General features: G+C 36.9%; 1 protein-coding gene across 1 annotated transcript in view; it reads right to left on the reverse strand.

The window, feature by feature from the left end:
* Nucleotides 1-20,558: 20,558 nt before the first annotated feature.
* The window catches only part of Dnaaf3 (Dynein axonemal assembly factor 3), a 56,697-nt gene continuing 56,356 nt past the window's right edge, over nt 20,559-20,899 (reverse strand). Inside the window, exon 13 of the mRNA XM_090373778.1 lies at nt 20,559-20,684. Coding sequence (XP_090229904.1) covers nt 20,628-20,684 — 57 coding nt within the window. The 3' untranslated portion in view covers nt 20,559-20,627. The remainder of the gene's footprint in view (nt 20,685-20,899) is intronic.

Genomic DNA, 20,899 nt, shown 5'->3' on the forward strand with positions numbered 1-20,899 from the left:
TCCAGTGGGACAAAGATAACTTAGTTGATATCATTCCTTCTAAAACCCAGTCCTGTCTTTTATCTCGCAAAAACAATTCTTCTGCTCATGTGCTTATCTTCGATGACACTCCAATTTCTAGGAAAGATCATATATCTCCATTAGGGATTACCCTGACTTCTAATCCCTCTTGTCATAAGCATATCACGACCTCTATTCTGATCTTCTATTCTGACTCCCGATTCGCTTTAAATTGCTGCGATCTCGTTCTTGGAGTACCAACTCTTCCTTTTAGAGATGCATCCTTTCGTCTTTCACTCATTTACTTTTGAGATGGCTACTCTCCACACCAATGATTTTCTTTGTTTTCCCAATTCCGGCTCCTACTAAACGTGCTCCAACAATAACACCTTTATGAAAATCAGAAAGATCAACTGTCTTCCTTACACTCAGATCGACTAAGAAGCCCCAGGAAAGGGTACAGTATTTATTTGATACCAAGGGAATTGTGATCCTATCATGTGACAACTTAAATTTGCATAACATACGTTTAATTATCTGTTGACGCCCATGGCAAGAGGTTTCCAAGTTTTTGGCCAGTGAGTATACATACTAAGTTTTTCCCTTTCTTTTATTTCCTTTTTTTGAGCATTTGCGCTATCGTAATGGATTACCGTTATGGAAAGATGCTGTATATGACCACTTACTCCCTTCTGCAAAAATCATCTGAAGAGATCGATAAGACATCCTCATTGGCTTGAAAACGCACCCACCAGCACGAGTTATTTTCAAAAATCTCGTCCTCGAGCTGTGAAAATACAGTGGTGAATTATCGATCGACAAGGGAGCCAGTAATGTCAATGAAAATAGCACAAGACGGAATTTCTTGGTCCTCCAGAATACTTAAGGAAGAAATATGTCTTGCGGCGAGGTGGTTAAGGTACTAAGATTTTATGGCAGGAGAAAATCACTTGTTCTATTTTCCTTTTTTTTTTTTCGTTATTTGTGAGGAAGAAGAATTTGTCTCGGGAGAGGATTTCAGACATTTGTTCTCTCGGTAGACAGATAAGGAAGTTCGTATGAGGTTATATTTCCGTTGGGCAGATTATCAGGTGGGAAAGCTAAGGATTATTGAAAGAGACCTTTGATTTACTGCTATGGGCACGCAGGAGCTGGACAAAAAGTGGGACATCCTGGAATAAAAGTGTGTGAAGTTCTCCGAGCAGACTTTTATGAGCTCTACCCTTTGGAACCTTACAGTGCGACTTGAAAAGAAAACTGTTGCGTTCAGATTTCAAGAAGACAACAACTGCCATTGGTCGTTATAACATAATCATGCCAATAATTTAGATGTGAACAAATAAATCAGTTAAAATCGTTTTTTTTTAATATGGTCAGCGTCATATTTTCTGCAATAGTTTTCTCCAATTTTCTCCAATATTTTAAATTCATCCTACGCAGCCTTATTTCGAATCTTCGATCATGTGATCAAGATGACTTTAATGAGATTTTAATGTGTTCTACTTTGCTGGACAATTCATCATCGTCTCCTCTGAAGATCTGTAAATACTGTTATCTTCTGCTTTGACTTTCTTCTCTGGAATATTAACCTGGATAATGTAGGTACATTATTTTTTTGTCTCCTGATTTGGGCCACCGGGTTATTCTTTGTCCACTGGTATGGTCCATCTCTGGTGGAAAAAGATTTCTTGTCCCTTTTCCCTAAATGGCTTCCACCATGTTTTTGAAGAATAACAGAAACGTTGGAGCAAATGCATTTCATCAAATGGGGACTACTTTGAAAAGGACAATCAACATATGCGTGATTAATAAAGGTATGTTGTGAAAAAAAAAAATTATGACTATTTTTTATTGAACAGACCTCGTACATAATAACGTGAGGTACTTTTTCTCCCACATCAACACTAACTGTGGGAGCAGCATGACCACTTCGGCGTTGCAAAAACTGATTGAAAATATAAGATCTTCATGGGTAGCACAGTTAGTAAAATCCCCGTCCTCCCCACACCGGGTGGAAAAGACCTGAGTTCGAATTCCCTCGATGGCGGGAGGTTTTTATGGGATTTTACACCATGGGACTTCACAACGTGGCCTAGTTAGTCGGTCTCAGGGGAGGTAAAATTTTTTTTCATCCTGGAAACTCGGGTTTTTCGTCTAGCAAACAGAAAATCGAGCAAAGAACAAAATATTTACAGACAATATAGCCTTAGTCACTAATGCACCTAAATCTTATGCAAAACACCTTTTAAATATCTTTAAACATCAATTTCTCCTTCTATGGGAAACTATTGAAAAATCTATATTTCATGAAAGGAGAGGGTGATGTGGGATAAATTCATCGTCTTCAGAAAACTCCTTAAAATGAAGGCAACCATTAAAGAGGACATTTGGAACAATGGGTTTATTTTAGGTTATCCTTGAATAATAACAGACTACGAGGTTGAAACAAAAGGCGCGTAGATTCATTAATCCTCCTTTGAAATCTTGCGATAACTGCCATTTATTTCCTACTTGCAGCTGCTCCTTTCCCAGTAGGTCTTACTTTCTTTTCTTTTTAATATTAGGGATGGAAACGTGGTAATTAACCTCTGTTCATCCACCGTGTTTCACAAGGATGTTCCAGCGATATGAGCAATAAGGGAACAATCCAATGTACAAGCGATTATTTCTGCTCCAAATTTAATTCTATGGAACCTTTGTTCATTAAACACTGACTGAATATGCAACTGTATTACATGCACTACCCGACCAAAAGTATGCGAACAGTGCGATGTATACAAAGCTGATTAGTGAGGTATGTTGTAAGCGCCAAAGCAATTATGGCTAAGAGGCAACAGTATTTATCTCTATAAAGGACCCATTTTCAATTGAACTATGCGGTGGGAGTTGAAGAATCTGGGATTTGATAGTCTGAGATTTTTCCAGTCTTCACTCTGGCGGAAAAGATCATGTGGTCTTATGAGTCCTGATTTACAATTTTTTGCACCAATGATGGAGTGAAAGTGTGGTGTGAACCTCATGAAGCCATGCATCCAGACTGTCTGGTGTTCGGACTTAAGTGGCTAGGCGTGATATCATGACAGAGGGTATATTCGGTTGCTACAAATTGGGTTCGCTCATACCGTCAGAAGGTGGTCTTAACTCCAATGAATATCTTTCTGTCGTACCAGACCAACTGCACCTTGCAATACTTATTATTTACCCCTGGAGCGACTGATTCTTTCAAGACCACAAGACAAGTATCCACTGTGCAAAATTGTATCTGAACGTTTCCAGGAAAATTCCAAGGAGCTCCAGCATCTACCATAGCCGCCTAATTCTCCAGATCTAAATCCAGTTGAGAATGTTTGTGATATGTTGGAAAGGCCAATTTGGTTTTAGTTCGCTACCGACCACAATTCAACAGCTGAAAAATATCTTGGTGGGTGGAAGAATGGTCAAATCTTGAGCTAGACTATTTCAGACACATAGTGGAATCCATGCCACAACGTATATGAGCTGTAATTCTGGCAAAAGATGTCCCTACTAAATATTGAATAAATATTTCTAATTTTCTGGCCAGGGAGGATATATGACTGTTTTTTTATGTGAGACATGTTCTCCACTAATATTGATTAAGGTTTGCGCATGCTATCACTTTACTTCAGTTAAATCTGCCTTAAATTTGGGCTCTAATCGTGGTTGTTTATACCATTACTCTGTCATAAAGCAAGATACGTTATCCAGTTAAAAGTACTCTTGGATCCTCAACACAAAAATTCCTGAAATACTCCTAGAACAATTTGAAATACAGTAAATGATTCCTTTTGGAAGAAGCGCTGAGAAGTCCAACAATTACCATAAATATCTTCTTAAATGCGCTTTAGAATGGCACCAAACTATCACAACCATTACACTGGAATCTGTTGAAATGTCTTTGATTACTCCACAGTGCCAGAGCTCATTTCTCAGTAGTCCACAAACGTTCCTCAGAGCATCAGAAAAGCAGACATGTCCACTCATTCTTGTATAGACGGATTTCTCAAATTCCAGATACTTTTTGCAAGGTGTATGTGCCCTCTGCTCTCAAAGACATTCAGACATCTGCACTCTTCGTTCACTCATTCTTTCTTCCTCGTACCCTTAATTTTGCATTTCGATCTAGCCTACAAATCGAGTCGTTAAAACTCCCTGAGGAAGACTTGGCAGCAGCGAGACAAGGTGACAAGTTAATAACATCCCACACAGTCGGGATTGTGATGCGAGTAAAGTAATTGGGAGCGAGATTCCGTTGCTAACGGACAGGATGGATGATCGAGCTCTCGTGTAATGATGAAAGTGTTTGGATAGTTTCATGTGACATCGGAGAAAGTGAATGAAAAGGATTTTCTTTTTTTAACTTTATGCAATTAGAAGGTATTAAGGGAACTCTCACAGAATGTTAGACATCAATTTAACTTTCCACAAATTCTACACTTCAAGACTTTGTGTTCAGCACGACTCGCAGATCTGATGTCAAATGAAAACAGAAAGAGTAAAAGATCCTTCAGATTAAGAGTGGCTGCAGAAAAAGTAATTTCGTTTCGTGAAGAAATGCTAGATAATGGCATGGGGATCAAGAGGTTTAACGAGGGAAGCAGAGGTGAGTGACAGATGGAGCAAGGAGGAGAGGAGAGTGGGGTAAGAGAGAGAGAGAGAGAAGGGGAGGTGAGAAGGAGGAGAGATAGAGGGAAGAAAAAGAGGAGAGAAAGAGGGTCAAAGAGAGAAGTAAAAGATAGAAGAACGTGGGAGAGAGAGAGGAGAAAGAGAGAGAGAGAGAAAGAGGAAAGGTGTGAAAGAGAGAGAGAGAGAGAGAGAGATGGAGGGGAGAAAAAGAAAGAAAATACAAAAGGAAATGGAAATGCGAAAGAAAATAGACGAAAAGGAGAAGAAAGAGAGGAAATGGAAGTATGAAAGAAGAAAAGGAGACAGAGAAAGTGAGGAGAAAAAGAGAAGAGATAGAGGGAAGATAAAGGGAAGAAAGAGAGTAAAAGATGAAATAGCGTGGGAGAGAGAGGAGAGAGAGGGGGAGGAATGGAAATGCGAAAGGAGAGAGATGGAGAGGAGAAAAAGAAAGAAAAAACAAGAGCAAATGGAAATGTGAAAGAAAAAAGACGGAAGGGAGAAGAATGAGAGATAAAGAGAGAAAATGGAAGTGTGAAAGAAGGGAGATGGAGAGCAGAAAAAGAGGGGAAGTGGAAATGTGAAAGGAGAGAGATGGAGAGGACAAAGAGCGAAATATAAATGTGAAAGAAGAGAGATAGAGAGGAGAAAGGGGAGAGTTATAGAGGAGAAAGAGAATGAGGATAAACGGTGTGATAAAGAGGGGGAAAAGGGAATAAATGGAGTGAGGATGAGAGAAAACGGGAAGAATAGAGGTGTGACAGACGAGAGATGGGGAAAAGGGAAAGAAAGGGAGAAGAAAATCAGAAATAAAGTGGGAGAAGAGAAAGACAGAGAGCAGGAGGAGAAAATGTGAAATAGAGGAAAGAGGGAAAAAATGTGAAAGAGGGAGGAGACTGGAAAGATAGAAAGAGAAAGTGTAAAGTGAGAAAAATAGAAAATGGAGATAAGAGGATAAATACAGACACAATCAAACAAGAAACGAAAACAGAGAAAAGACAGAAATTAAGAGACAGAGAGAGTGAAAAGGACAAATAGACAGCGTTGAAAGGAGAGAGAGAGACGTAGAAAGTGAAATTAATTGATTGGAATACAAGCAGAGAAAGATGATAGAGGGAGAGATACAGAGTTGGAAAAAGGAAACAGAGGGAGAGTGAAATAAGAGCGAGAGAGAGAGAGAGAGAGAGAGAGAGAGAGAGAGAGAGAGAGAGAGAGGAGGGGATGAGGAGAAAGACACGGAGGAGGAGGAGGGACACAGAGAGACATGAGAGAAAGAAGTAGACGGAAAGAGGAAGAAGGAAGAGAGACAGCGAAATAATTGCAGCCGAAAGAAGTTAACATTCTGCTTTGGGGGACAGACGCAGCTTAAAACCAGGAAGAAGAAAATGCGCAGGAAGCGTCCATCGAAACCCGATTAATTTTTACCGTTTTGGTACAAAAGTAACGTACGCCACTACGTCACCGCCTATTGCCCTCTATTAAACGGCAATCATCCTTCTGACTCGCTCGACCTTAGGCCTTCTCCGACTACTTGACATTCTTTTGTGAACGCCGACTCTAAGACTATAGCGGATCTTCAGCTTCGGTTTGTGTTTGTGAAACTTGGAATGTTGCCAGAACTGACTGACACAACCGAAGTGTTTTCAGCCGTCTCCTTGTCTTCCTCCTCCACATCCAGACATCCAATCCACCAATCTATACATGTTTCGCAATACTGCATTTTAGCTAGAAATAAGATGCACAAAAACCATCGAATTCTATTAAAAACCAGATCAACTGAAGAATCATTCTTTTCATCAACTGATGAAAAGAATATTCTGAACAATTTTCAAAAATCCTGGTAAATAATTTTACATATCTTGGACATGTAAAAAACATCACTTACCACGAGGGTATGCTGTACTCTTGGTGTTCCACTGCCACAGTCTTGTCAGCCTTCGTTGGCGTCTAACATCAAGATGTTTGGGATCATTGGAATGCTGTTGGCTGGTTGCTATTTGGACGAATCTCGATATACACCACAGACACAATCCAGGACGCCCACATATATCTCAGCATTGATGGTATTGTCCAAAACAACCAAAGGTCACAAGCCAAACCATGAAAAAACAGCCCTAGACTCTCACGCTTACTCCTTGCAAACTTCACTGTCGGGATGATACAGTCCGGCAGGTACACTCCTGCCTAAAAGTTTGCAATCACGTTCATTTTATTAAATTTATTAAGTTTTTATTAAAATAGGACCAGCTTGTTTACCAATTTTTATTAAAATGTTTTCTGTTATGTGTAAAAATCAAAATACTTAAATATTTGAGAAATATTTAAGAAATTTGTAGAATATTCGAGAATATTCCAGAAAGGTGTAAAAGACTCCTGAATGTGATAGAATCTTGTAGAAGATTTCTGAACGTGGTGGAATGGCTTGGATGATTCGATAATATTCTGTAAAGTGGGAGTATCGTTTCAATATTACAGAAGATTGTAGATGATTCTAGAGTGTTTTACAATATGAATTGAGGGTCAAGAACTGAAACTCATAAAAGCATACAGTTTATGTGAGACAATCAACTGAAAAAAAAATGGTGCCACATTGTTCAGTGCCTACAGTCAAACATGGTGGTGGTTTCATCATGATCTGGGGTTTCTTCTGTTTTTCTGAAAGAAGTCTACGAAAACATTTTTGAACAATACAATATACTCTGGACTTTGTGGAAGAAATTTGATATTACAACATGACAATGACTCGAAGCACAGCTCTAAGCTCTGCAGGGACTTTCTAGCAACTAAACAACAGGAGGGGGTATTTCAAATTATGGTATGGCCACCCCAATCTCTTGACTTAAACCGGATAGAGCCTTAATCGGATCATCTGGACCATCAATTCCATAAAGTCTACCCATCTTCACAAAATTTATCGGAAACCTTAGTGATCGCTTGGAGTAATGTCAGTAAAGGCACTATTTTAAAAATTAATCCCCAGATTGCCATATCTGTGTAAGGCACTGATAAAATCTCGTGGAGGATACTTTGATAAAAAATCATTTTATTTGTTATAGTGTGTTAATTTTTATATTAAACCTTACATTGTCATAGCTAATAAGAAAAAAAATTAGCGAAAACTGTTGTCATACGCTGTGATTCCAAACTTTTAGGCGTTAGTGTAGCTTTCTCTGGGCATCTGCCACTCCAAATCCCAACCGTCAGACAGGTAAACCATGTACCATGACTCATCACTCTAGAGCACAGCTTTCCATTGGTCTACAGTCCAAGAACATCTGCCTTACACCAATCTAGCATTTGTCAAGATGATTATGTCTTGTGGACTGATGCTTGACCATGATAACCTATATCATGCAGCATCATGTGCACTGTACTGGTGTGGGTGTGTTGGACAACGTCGAACTGCTTTCCGAGTGGACGATTCTTCGCAGGGTTCTTCTGTAACTTGTCGTCAGCTTCGAAAGTTTTCGGGGTCGTTTCGTGACGGTTTCAGCACCAGTCCTCTTCCATTCGCAGATTACATCACCAATTGTCGAGCTAATGATCTTCATTACCTTTGAAATGTATGCGTACCATATTATTATTCTGGAAGTGTTTTAACTCCATCAATCGCGATAGTTCCATTCACAATCTTTTCAATATCTCCAGGAAGATCTACCAGCATAAATACAGCTGTGTCTGACACGTGATGCTTGGGTAAAAAGTGATCAACTATCAACTGGACTCAAATCGAGTGTTTTGATTAATATCATTTGATTGTTTTGTTTTTTTTCCTAGTGTTTTGATATCATTCGATGAATTATCAAGATCAATCGATAATTGAAAGATGGATAAATAGATAACTGTCAGTGTATAATTTGATTTTCATTACTTCTCATTTAAAATGCACATCTAACAGTGTTGCAATCAAATCGAATCCTTTTAATTTCGCATAATGTGACCATCTTATTCTTCCCCACTACATCCCGATTGCCTTGAAAGCGAACATCACCATGGAAACAGAAAAGATAACTAAGTAATCTTCCAAGCTTTTTATGTAAACATTTGTGTTGCCTTACAAGGACTTTCCAATTCCTTTATCTTTTACGTGGAGCGCGCATCTTGACGTCTTTACTGTTTACTTTTTTCATTGTCCAAGCAATAGAATTATCAGCGAACAGGGAAGTTCTGAATAATTTATTTTTTTTCTTTCGGATAACCTTTCCCTTTTCCAGTTCTGCATTGCCGACATTGGCCACTCGCAGTTGCAAGAAGAAAGTGACCTTTGAATTCGCTAAAGTCAGTTTGTAATGTTATTTGACACCAGGATTGGTTCTGGTGTCTCTTCCAGAATCCACATTATACTTTTCTATTAATTAATATGTATTAATTAATGATATTAGTTGTAGTTTTGTAGTTATACTAGGGTTTTAGGAGCATCAGCGACTAAGGCCATATTGCTTTGTGTATATAATCTGTAAATTGTGAAATTTACAATATACAGTGATCGATTTTCTGTTTAATGGATGAAAAACCTGAGCTTATGGGAGACAAAAACATGTTACCCTCGCCTGAGATCGAGTAACTCGGCCATGTTGTGAAAAAAGTCCCATAAAAAGTCCTTAGGTTATCGACGGGACTCGAACTCAAGTCTTTTCCACCAGGTGCGAACGATAATGATTCTACCAACTGTGCTAACCACGAGGGCGGACGATCCAATGCTCAGAAAGTGTCTGAAAATTTCAATTTAGGCAAAAAAAGACCCATTTCCAACCGAACTATGCGGTAGTCGAATATTTCAATTTTTAACTTTCGTTAAAAATTGAAATATTCGACTGGAGTTGGTGCCGCCAACGCCACCACTGTGATCACTGAGGACATGTGGTCTGATGAGTCTCGATTTACACTTTTTGGCATCAACTGTAGGGTTAAAATGTAGTGTGCACCTCATGAAGCCATGAATCCAAACTGTATCGATGTACCGCTCAAGTGGCTAGAGGTGTTATCATGCTTTGTTTCAGAGTGCCTTTCCTCATACCGTCAGAAAGTGGTGTTATCTTTTGTTGTATCGGACCAACTTCACCCCTGCAATGCTTAATTTTTACCATGATAGCGAGTGATTCTTTCAAGAAGACAATCTGATTATCTACCATTCAAAAATTGTATCTGAATGGTTCGAGGAACATTTTTAAGCCTTCCAGCATCCACCTTGCCGATTTTGCCTGTCTTTTTGATTTTGATCTTCAATATTGCTTCAATTTTTGTTTTATTTTTATGATTATTTTTTAAAATCTTTTTATTCTTAATTTTTTGATAATTTTGTTTAATTTTTAATCTTTTTATTTTTCTTTGTTATTTTAATTCTTTTTTCCACCGCTTTCGGCCAGGCTTGATGGTGGGTCTGAATCGGGCTGCGGGGGACACAGGATTGCGGGCCCTCATAGCCTTGGCCTGTTGTCCACCTATGAATGCGGGATCTCTTTCATTCTGTATTATTGGTAGGACAGTACGTGTATTGTTGTGTTCCGCTTCCTTGTGGAGTGGATGAGCAGAAACAACACAACAACACTAGACAAAAGCATTGCACTCATTTCTGGCCAATTTTACAGCGTTATATATCACCACAGTGTACTACAATGGAGTTGAACTCACGTTTAGGGGCGGTCTTACATAGAACACACGCAATTTACAGACATAATACATATACGGTCATATGTAAGAAATTATCGGTGACCCTAATATAATAATTTGAATTTTGTTGGAAAGAGAAGTTCGGATTTGTAGTTCTCTGTCGACCACAATTCAGCAGTCTTGATAGACGAATGGTTCTTGGGTTTTCGGAGCATCAGCAACTAAGGTTGTTCCGTGTATATTGTTTGTAAACTGTGTGTTCTGAGGTCGATTTTCTGTTGGCCGGACGAAAAACCCGAGTTTCCGGAAGGAAAAACCACGCTACCCTCGCCCGAGAAAGACTAACTCAGCCACGTTGTGAAAAAATCCCATAAAAAATTCCTCACGTCATCGACGTTATTTGAAGTCAGGTCTTTTCCACTCGGTTGGAGGAGGACGGCAACCCTACCAGTGCTACCCACGAGTGCAGAAGAATGATCAAAGTGGATCTATAGACTTTCTCAGCCATCTAGTGCAATCCATACCACGAGTGTGGCGGCTGTAATTCGAGCAAAAGATCCTACTATATATTGAATAAAGGTCCCAAATTTTTTGACCAGTGAGTGTACTTCATTCCGGTTCAGTAGACACCGAAGTTCATGCCTGTTTTATTCTAATGGCACCCCTTGTCCAGTCCTGTTTGTTTCAGCGGTGAACCTTGACTGCAATCTCCTCACCTTTATCCTTGTAATCCAGCCTTATTTCCTCATTTTGTCCGAACGTGGACTAAGCTCAGAATCAATAGAATCACAGTCCGAGACTGAAACCATTTTCTCCAACGGAGTTCTGTATATCCCGTTAGAGCGCAAGCCAGTAGCATGTCCTCATGCATCTTTAAAACAACGTTCTTTGCACTTATCCCTTCATCACAGTCATGACGCTTTCTGCTCTGTTTCACTTACTTACGAATTCTAGTGGCGATCTCTGAAAATTTTTCACGTGCACTTAGCCATCTCTGTAATACCAGCCATTTGGAATGGAAATCGCTAAACGAATGAACTATTTCTTTCATGTGTGGCGATTTTCCTGAAGGCTTATGATGTGGAGAACCCTCTCTGGAATTTCGTTTACATCAAATTGTGGCGTAGTTTTTATAAGAGAACACAATTTGCTTTGTTATTCGAAATGTGGTTACTGGAAATATTGCAGATTAGTGTCAAATTTAAACATGGAATAGTCGTTTTAAATTTGAACATATGAAAATGCAATAACTTAGTACAAAAAAATACTAGAGACATTAAATTTACGAATAACATTCTTTATCAGTCATAAAAAAAATGTTGAACATTATCACTATGGTGATCAAAATGTGAGTACAACCAATCAGGTTCGAAAATACACTCTGTAGGTTGGAAGTAAACCTCAATTTAATGGACTTCGGGGATAACTGACAGGTTCTGTGTCTCAGTCTGATGGCCTTTATCATGATTTGAAATATTTTCACAATAAAGCAGTGTCTATAAGCGAGAAATTTTTTCACCACCTTCTTTCATACGCCTGACGAGTGGGTAGGCATCAATAGGAGCCATCTGAATCTCCAGCAAATGAGGTTATGATGAGATGTCTACTGCTACTACACGACGCAACAAATTTCTTTTCTACTCCACGCAACTGGTAAATACAGTAATATACAATATTGCAACATTTAATTTGTATTTTCAAGAACAGCATTTTTCTTAGCATTCTGCCAACGTCAGCGACTATATACACCGGGTGTCCCCGTTATTAGATACATCCCCCCCCCTTTCATGAAATGTCCTCGTGGGTAGCACAGTTGGTAGAATCGCCGTCCTCCTCATACCAAGTGGAAAAGACCTGTTGTTGTTATTGGGTTTTTGGGAGTATCGGCGACTAAGGCCATGTTGGTCCGTGTATATTATTTGTAAACTGTGTTCTGAGGCCGATTTTCTATTTTTCTCGACGAAAAACCCGAGTTTCGGGGAGGGGGGGAACCATGTCACCCTCGCCTGAGGCCAACTAACTCAGTCGTGTTGTGAAAAAGACCCATAAAAATTCCTCCCATCATCGACGGGATTCGAACTCAGATCTTTTCCACTCACTGTAGGCAGGACGGCCATCCTACCAACTGTGCTACCCACGGGGGCCAAAAAGGCCTGCGTTCGAGTTCCATCAGTGAAAAGAAATTTTTTATTTAAACCATGCCACCCTCGCTTGAGACCGACTAACTCGGTCGGCGTTTTTTCTCCCGGAAATTCTGATTTTCCATCCAGCAAAACAGAAAATCGACCTCAAAACACACGAAATTTACAGACAATAAACATGGATCAATACGGCCTTAGTTGCTGATGCTCCTAAAATCCAACTGCACCATCTTCATGAAATGGAATGCTTCTTCACTAATAGTATCATATGTTATACCATACGACATAAAGCAGGTGGGGATACAGGCATCGAGATTTCCAACAACAAAATCTGGACATCTGGCGCATCCTTTTTGACGTTCTAATTTCAAAAGAGCTCTGTCAACGAGTCAGAGTACCTTCCATTACTCATTGATGTAAACGACATAAAATTATTCGGACATCGCGCAGTTTGGTATGTTCAACATCTAGCTTCTAACAGCCAAATGATCTGATTCCTTAAGTCTGTTAGCTGTATATACATCACCTTATATGTACTAAAGACATTGCACACTCTTAGACGGTAATTCACTCGCCGTTTTTTTTTTTTTTTTATAATTTTTTTGTTATACTCTGGGACGACCATACAGTCAGAGGGGTTCACAAGATGCAGAGAATACCAGAAACAGCACCATATTTAGCAGTGACGGGCTTAAACCCAGATCAATCAAAGCATGTGTACTAATGCAACCTCATGCCTGATTACTAGGTCCTGGTGACCGTCCCTCCCATTTAAATCAACTTAAAGTAATTACTTCTCACAGGAATAGCAGTACAGTATATATGAGGGGCTTTTGGAAAGTCGTAGCCTGAGGTATGAGAGGGTACAGTATTAAAAATTTCTGTACTTAATGTAAAACACTTCAAATAGTAACCCACAAAGTTTCATGCAGTTTCAATAACATCTTTTTTTTTTTTTTTATTAAAGTTCTCGAAGTCAACAAAGTCATTTGAATTAGGAAAGATGGACAAAATCAGTCACCATGCAGTCATTCAATATTTGGGGAAAAAGGGACTAATGCCAAAGGCAATTCATGGCGATATCATTACAACATTGAGAGAGGATGCCCCTTCCTATTCTATGGTTAAGCAATGAGCAGCAAATTTTAAATGAGGGAGGGAGAGACTGGAAGATGACCCACATTGTGGAAGATCAGCAACATTCATCACTCCATTCCAGAAGTTGTTCACAGTGTGAATGATCTGGTGATGAGCGATCAACAAGTGACAGTTCAATACATTGTCATCATCTTGGGCATTTCGTTTGAATGTGTGTACCACATATTAAGATCTCCTTGCTATAAAAAAGGTGTCAGCACAATGGGTCTCAAAGTTATCAACAGCAGATTAAAAACACACAAGAATTGTTAATTCAATCACTGTTAGGTGTATCACTTTCATCCAGAGACAAAGGAGCAGTCTAAGCTGGGGGCAGGCCATCCCAAGGGTGCAAGGGGAGTGCACTGCATGAGGGTGCCTGAAAAACTGAAACTTACATACACATATGAAGAAAATTTTAAAGGTGGGCAGAAAATTTCAATTGGCACCCGGGCACCAAATTGTGATTGGCATCTGGGCTCCACATACCCTAGGAATGCCGCTGGTTCAAACAGTGGAAACATGACTCTTTCCTCCCTCCAAAGAAAGTCAAATCGATTCCCTCTGCTGGCAAGGTGACATCATTGGTTTTTTGGTATACTGATGAAATGTTGCTAGTGGATTGCTTTCAGCAAGTCCAATCACAGATGCATTATGTAGACCTTGTGAGGCGTTTGTGTGAGAAAAACTCCTTTGGTTTTGGTGCAGCCATGGGGAAACCACTACCAGGTTTTCCTGGTGGTGGTTTTCCATAGCCACACTGTGCAAGTGCCACTTTGTAATCTTGAATTATCCCCCATGTTCAGCAAATCTGTCATTGGACTTTCATCTATTTCCTAAATAGAGCAGCAAGGGCTTTTCTTGGATCTGATAAAGTGTGGGGATGGAGCCAAGCTAATCATTCAAAACTATCCCAAGATCATGGTGCTAAATTTCGTTGATGGGAGGACCATCCAGGAGGATAGTGACATTGATTTGTTGTCGTTTTGTGAAGGTTAACTGAAGGTGAAAGTTATATATAGTTATATATAACTATACATAACTTTCACCTTCATATTAAGTTATATGTAACCCACTCCAGAAAAACAGAAGTGACCTCAGATCATGATAAAACCACCACCGTGTGTTACTGTAGGCACTAAAAAATGTAGCACCATTTTTTTACAGTTCATTATCTCACATAAACTCTGCTTGAATCCAAAAAAATTTCAAATTTGAATTCATCCGTCCACAGTACATTTTTCTATTCTTCAATTGTCCAAGTTGATGGCTGTTAGTCCAAGCCAACCATTTCTTTCTTTCCCATTTTAATAAGGGTTTGCGGACCGCTACATGACCATGAAGTCCTGCTTATTTAAGATGAAATTTTACAGTGGATATACACACAGGAGTTTCTCTGTTCTATTGAACTCAGCTCGGACTTCAGATGCAGTAAGTCATTGCCTGTGTTTAGAAATTGCTGTTCTGGTCTTATCTTGTGTTTCCATTGTTACGTGCAGTCATCCTGATTGTTGTTTGTCCTTTAAACTGCCAGTCTCGTTGAATCATTGAATGTTAGTTAGCATTCCTTTAAATCAAATGCCTAGTTTTTTGTCAATTCTTCTCATGGAATAATTTTCTTTATACAGAATTATAATAGCACGTCTTTTTTTTTAACACTCAGTTCCTTCTTTCTTGCCATGTTTTTCAAAAAACTTACATCAAACCCTCTTTCTGAATGACGGTTGTTCAATTTTATGAGTTACAGCTCTTGATCCTAATTCATGTTATTGCAAAACACTCTAGAATGATTTACGATCTTCTATAATATTCAAACGATAATCCCAGTTCCTAGAATATTCTAGCATCATCTGCACATTTTACCACATTCGAAATCTTCTACAAGATTCTGTCACATTCAGGAGTCTTCTACACTTTTCTGGAATATTCTCAAATATTCTAGAAATTCCTTAAATATTTCACAAATATTATTTAAGTAATTTGATTTTTACACATAACAGAGAACATTTTAATAAAAATTTGTAAACGAGTTGGTCCTATTTTAATAAACTTGAAAATTAAGAAAAATGATGCGTGATTCCAAACTTTGAGGTGGAGTGTATATACATATTGCAATTGCAACAAAAAAGTATGTTAGTGATGTTTCTATTTGCCAAATTTTAAAAATTGGTTCAACACAACTTTCTTTGGAATTCAGAGTAAGGTCACAACATGACAATATACGTCTGCAAGTTGCACGTATTCCATGGTCAGTTTGTCTGATGGAAGGAAAATCTGAGTTTCTGTGCAAGTGGCTGTCTCACCCAGGACATACTAACATGGCCAAGGTGTTAAAAAAAGGCACATAAGGTTCCTCCTCTGTAAGAACATGCAGTGTCCATTGTTGTTATTATAAATGATTTTAAACTGATTTTAAAATGTTAATGGATGACTTGTTTGAATCATATACGAATGATCTTGGAAACCCAGGGGCTCACGGTGAGTATGGGCTTGGCACACCCAGGGTCCTGAGCTGACTCAAACAAGGGCTGGGAATGGATGCTGGAAGTTTGCAGATGATACCTTCGTATCATCTGCAAACTTAGACATTAACCCCAATACACCTTCATCAATATCATTTATAAATACAGAAAACAACAATGGGCCCAACACCGAACTCTAGGGACTCCACTAATAATATTAGTCCACCAAGAGCAGTGTCCATTGTTGTTATTATAAATGATTTTAAACTGATTTTAAAATGTTAATGGATGACTTGTTTGAATCATATACGAATGATCTTGGAAACCCAGGGGCTCACATCTGGTGAGTATGGGCTTGGCACACCCAGGGTCCTGAGCTGGATATCATCATTCTTCTCTTTCTTGGTGATTCCCTTTTGACTCTCTCTCTCTCTCTCTCTCTCTCTCTCTCTCTCTCTCTCTCTTTCTCTCTTAGGGTAACTCGGGAATTTTTTTTTGGCTGGTACAGCATAAGCCTCAGGCTTCCTTGCACCATAAAGTTAATAATAATAATAATAAAACATAAATTTATATATGTGCTCCTCAGAGTTCCCCCTCGGAATGAAGATGTAATCTTCCCTGGGCGATGGGGGAAGGGAGCTACACTGGAATATAAAATGAAACTATTTCAATATCATCAAACTCTTATTATCCTACACATTTTTCATTTAAAAGGTCGCTTACCTGTTGCAGAAAAATACTCATCCCTTTGGGATGGGAAATATTTTTAAACCAGTTGGTGTCAGGAATCAAAACTGAGATATTTCCTATAGTGTGAGAGAGCACTACAGCCTTACTTTGCTGTTCACTTCAATACCATTGAGGGTTGTTGTTACTGTTATTATTTATACAGTGCATTAGTATTTCAACTCGCATTGCACTGTGTGTATTATCAGTATTCAAGTAGAGGTCTGCATGGGCCTACATTTTTTATTTTTACCAAGCCCAGCCTGACTTTCGATTTTTATCCTAGCCCGACTGAAACTTTTTATATAAATAAAATTGCTAGCGTTAGTTTCTGAAGTTTCATAATAATAAAAAAATAAACTTACTATATTTAATATAATCCCAAAATTAATACTGATATCCACCTCTACCAACCACCTTTGCTTCACATAATTTTTATTACAAATTGTTGTGCAGAAATAAAATAGAGTCAACACTGTCACTATTTAAATTGGTTCAACGCTCTTGCACTACTAATCAAGTCTAGTTGCACTGAAATTTATTTCAGAGTTTGCATTGCTGGCAGGTCATTTCCATGAAAGAGTACAAATTTAGGTGAATATTGGAGATGTTGGCAAAGTGCACCTTATTGGTCAATTCTTATCTTACTCCCTTCAACTAAGATTGGCTAACTAGAGCCCAGGTTGAAGAGGCCTTTAAGAATAATGCTCCAGTTTCCAATGGAAATCAAACTCAGTCCTCTCCAAACAAGTGAAAAGTGGCAAAAAATGCTACACTATTAAGGCTATTATTTAGCTATTACAAGGGTGCTATCCATTGCCTCAACAGCTTTGCTCACTATAGTGGCTTGCCAATCTTATTTTATCACAATTCTAAGTGTCTTGCTTTTAAAATATTTTCTTTATTAGAGAGTCTGTCACTTTTAATTAAATAATTTTCTCATTGTTTATTCCGGATCATCCTAGTTTGCATACCTCTACCCATTTCACAAGACACACTTAGGAAATTGACTGAGCTGATTTCATCCTATTTTCTAAACCTTATGATGCTATCTGGCTATTACTGGAGATATTAACATGTTTTTATGCAACATGCTACCAATTATGCTGTGTATATCAGACCTGACGTAGCCGAGTGGTCAGGAGCAGGAGTGCAGTAGTACGCTCTCTTTGAGTGAACAGGGGTTCAAGCCCGTGACTGCTAAATACGATTAACGTTTGTATTAATTGATTTATTGTAAACTCCACTGACCTGGTGGTAGTGCCAGAGTATAAATAAGAACATTTTATTTTTTAAATAAGGTATTATGCATTATTCAAATATATGTCCACTGAATATCTGAATATAACAAAAAAAAAAACATGTCTATTTTTCTGTCAGCGAAAATACCCCTCACATCTAACGCATTTGCTATTTCAAATCAAAATATGCTCACAAGCCAATGTGTGCATTGTGTGGGCTGAAAAACTCAGAATAAGTTACCAAGAAAAATCCTAATCCCTCTCTCTGGGACCAGCTAACTGCAGCCCAACTAAGGAGGCATTTAAGAATTTCTCTAGTCTCCAATGAGATTTAAACATAGACCTCTTTAAAGGAGCAACAAGTGGTAAAATCCCAATACTATCACAGAGTACATGCAGATCATTTTCACTCGATTTTCTACTGTCACCAAAACATAAATGCAGTGTTTCTAGCTGCCTTCAGACAGTATAACCGAATTCAAATTTTTAAATATCAAGATCTGGTATGTGTTGTTCTTCACAGTCAAAAAAAAAAAAAAAAAACTTAACGAATGTCTGTCATTTTTATATATCAGAACTTTTTATTAAACTGTGCTCACTAATACATATGTTATGTATTTAAATTTGTATACCACCACAAAATTAACTGGAATAGTGAAGTTGTAAAATGCTTCTTGCCTAAGGGTTGGAATATAAAAATAAATTTTAATATTACTTTTATGATGCAAGAGTAATTATATGTGAGGTTTTAGTAAACTACAAAACTTCTGTGACAAGATTATATAATTCACACTTTGATATTTTTAAAAATGCTTGAAAAAATAATTATAAATAAAAATATAAATAAAATGCTGCAGAAAAATTGCTAATTTTTAAATTGATTTTAATTTATGAGTTACAGCTGTTATTTAAAGACATAGTTTAAAAACCAAACAATAAGATAAATCAATTATAAATAATATAATTTATAACTGATTTTGCCATCCAAGGCAACAAAATATCTAAAGCGCAAACACAGATAAATTTTTCAAATAAAACTAGACAGACTTTTCAATTCCAAATATAATCTTTATACACTATGAAAAATTATCAACTACTGAAACAAATATGTTTTTCAGACTTTAATATTTTCTTTTGTGCTAAAGCAAAACTAAAAAGTTTTGCACACAGAAAAGCAAAACTATCTATATAGATAAAAAATGTACTTTTTTAGGAATAGACAAAAAATGTACTTTGTTCAGTGCCATTAATTCAAACTAGAATTTATAGTTATCAATGTACATAATCAACCTCAGACACTGTTTTTACCACAATTAATATATAATAAAATATTAATTTCATACAATAAATAATAAAATTATTTCACATAATAAAATTAAAAAATAATATAATAAACATTTTTATATTAATAATATATTGCTTCCACTAGCTTGACAGTTTATTAAAATGGCAGATTGATCACATGGATGTTAAAATGATAAAATATCTACGATTAAAACTAAAATATGTACAATTAAGGACATTAATTGGTTCATTACGATTAAGAAGTGCAATAAAATATACGTTAAAAAAAACTGAAAATATATACAATGAAAAGCAATAAATGTAAGATAAAATAAAATAAATTACAGGTCATATAGTATGCGACAAGAAGCTTTCAAAGCGACAAGCCTGTTTCTCAACTTAGACGAGATCAATGACAGTGAACATAATATTCTCTCTCTCTCTCTCTCTCTCTCTCTAACTTTCCCTAGTCTAAGTTGAGAAAGAGGCATGTTGCCTTGAAAGCTTCTTGTCATGTACTATATGACTTGTAATTTATTTTATGTTATCTTACATTTATCACTTTTAATTGTATATATATATATATATATATTTTTTTTTTTTTAGGTATATTTTATTGTGTATCTTAAACATAGTCTACTATTTTAAGTCCTTAACTATACATATTTTCAATTTTAATTGTAAGATATTTTACCATTTTAACATCTGTGTAATTAGTCTGCCATTTTAATAAATTGCTGAGTCAGTGGAGAATATATATGTGTAATCCAGACACCCAAGGCCTTTTCTCTAATAAACATTTTTTATAAAAATACACATTTGAAATAACTAGCTTAATGTTTTTAAAATAACTATATAAAATACTAATATTCTACCAATAAGTATAAAATGTATCAATAAATAAACTGATTAACCATAAATAAATAATTAAATTAACAAATAAATAAAAATTAGAAAATAATTTATATTTAATATTTATTAAAATAAAATATTTATTACATATTTGTTGAGTAATACATCACTAAACTTTAAATGCTCATATGATGGAAGTGTATGCAAGTTTATTAATTTTTTAATATATAAAATGTAAATTAGCTTAACTTACTAGATTATATGAATGATACTGTCCACCATAATATTAAATAAATGTTGTTTACTGAAGTATACTGTAGAGCAATGTCCCATCTTTCATCAGGTTATCATCATCTTAACTTATTATTAACAAGTGAAAGACAACACTGACAATTCAATGTAAAATAAAATGTAGTAACCACCACAGTCAGTTCAATAAACAACAGTTATGGCAAACAGTGCTATTCATCCAGTATAATTAAATATCTCCTTCCACAAGCAATAACAGTGCAAACACATCACCAAAAATTAAACTAAGTTCTTTTGAAGAATATCATAAATGCGTCATTTTCTGGGTTTCCTGGAATAAGCTGCAAAAAAAAAAATAATAATAATAATAAATAAATAAAATAAACAAATATACAGTAAAAAAAATAAAAAAAAGGATATGTGTGTATACATATCCATTTTTACTTTATTATTATAAAAAAAAAAAACTTTTTCTCCTTTATATAGGATTTTTTTCACCCCATGACAGGTACTGGTACCAAGTGCATGGGGTGGTTGGTTGTGTCCAATTATTATT

This window comes from Mastigoproctus giganteus, chromosome 5 (assembly GCF_048544385.1).
Source record: "Mastigoproctus giganteus isolate SK-2022 chromosome 5, ASM4854438v1, whole genome shotgun sequence".
NCBI lineage: Eukaryota > Metazoa > Arthropoda > Arachnida > Uropygi > Thelyphonidae > Mastigoproctus > Mastigoproctus giganteus.